Source organism: Carlito syrichta, unplaced genomic scaffold, assembly GCF_000164805.1.
Source record: "Carlito syrichta isolate Samal-C Ts95f unplaced genomic scaffold, Tarsius_syrichta-2.0.1 Scaffold67556, whole genome shotgun sequence".
Lineage (NCBI taxonomy): Eukaryota > Metazoa > Chordata > Mammalia > Primates > Tarsiidae > Carlito > Carlito syrichta.
In genome coordinates this window covers 192,927-194,118 of record NW_007011652.1, presented here as the reverse complement: position 1 = coordinate 194,118, position 1,192 = coordinate 192,927, and the positions used below count along the sequence as shown (strand labels likewise).

The 1,192-nt window shown below is 59.2% G+C and overlaps 1 protein-coding gene across 3 annotated transcripts in view; it reads left to right on the top strand.

Annotated features, from left to right (window-relative positions):
- The window catches only part of CLPTM1 (CLPTM1, transmembrane protein), a 35,701-nt gene that overhangs the window by 29,844 nt on the left and 4,665 nt on the right, over positions 1-1,192 (top strand). For all 3 annotated transcript variants that reach the window (XM_021709230.1, XM_008051778.1, XM_008051779.2), the window contains one exon: positions 540-784. In XM_021709230.1, coding sequence (XP_021564905.1) covers positions 540-784 — 245 coding nt within the window. The remainder of the gene's footprint in view (positions 1-539; positions 785-1,192) is intronic.

Here is a 1,192-nt window from a genome sequence, read left to right as displayed (position 1 = left end):
TGTCTCACCAAGTTGCCCAGGCGGGTCTCGAACCTGTGGGCTCAGGCAATCCGCTCACCTCGGCCTCCTAAAGTGCTGGGATTACAGGCTGAGCCAAGTTGCCAACTCTTAAAATTGAGACAATATCACTTAAAATTTAAATTCAGATTTCCAAAAAATTAGCTGGGTGTGGTAGTGTGTGCCTGTAGTTCTGGCTCTTTGGAAGGCTGAGGTGGATCACCTGAGCCCAGCAGATGGAGGCTGTGGTGGCCGGGAGCGTGCCACTGCACTCCGGTCTGGGTGACAGTGAGACTCCAACTCAAAAAAAAAAAATAAAAATTCAGATTTCTGACTTCTTTTATGAAACTGGGGTATGTGGCCAGCCACGGGCAGCCGTGGGCCAGAGCTGGGCCGCAGCTGCCCCCTTTGCCTGGGGCCTGCCCACCTTCTCCCCCACTCCCCTCCATCGAGGGCAAGGGGCCCCTTCAGCTCCTCAGGGCGCAGCTCAGAAGTGTCCCCTGCCCTACTGCCTGTCTGAGTGGTGCCCCACCCGCCCGCAGACGTGAAGTTCGACGCTGTAAGTGGCGACTACTACCCCATCATCTACTTCAACGACTACTGGAACCTGCAGAAGGACTACTACCCCATCAATGAGAGTCTGGCCAGCCTGCCACTCCGCGTCTCCTTCTGCCCACTCTCACTGTGGCGCTGGCAGCTCTATGCCGCCCAGAGCACCAAATCGCCCTGGAACTTCCTGGGCGACGAACTGTACGAGCAGTCAGACGAGGAGCAGGACTCTGTGAAGGTGGGTGCTGGCCGGGCTGGGGCTTCCCAGCACCTTCCTGGCTGCAGGAGGCCAGGGGGAAGTGGCCCAGGCCGTGGCTGCGGGACCTCCCGCCTGGGGCGCACCCCTGTCCAGTTTCACAACCTCCCAAGCCCCTCCCTGCAGTAGCAGGAGGTGGTGCTCGATCCTTCAGCCTGGCTGACTCAGGGTCCCAGTCCCTGAGGCTTTCTGCTTGCTTGGCCAGGCCCGCTGGTCTGGACCTGCCCTTCTGTGCTTCTGTCCCCAACCCTGTCCCCTGGCTTTGGCTCTCACTCTGTGTCTGCACTCTTACTGTGTCCTCCAGCATCTGTGTCTGTGACTACGTGGAGGCAGCTTTGCCTGCCTGGGGCTGTTGTCTCTGTTCTCGCTTCTCTCACACCCTCCCTGCCC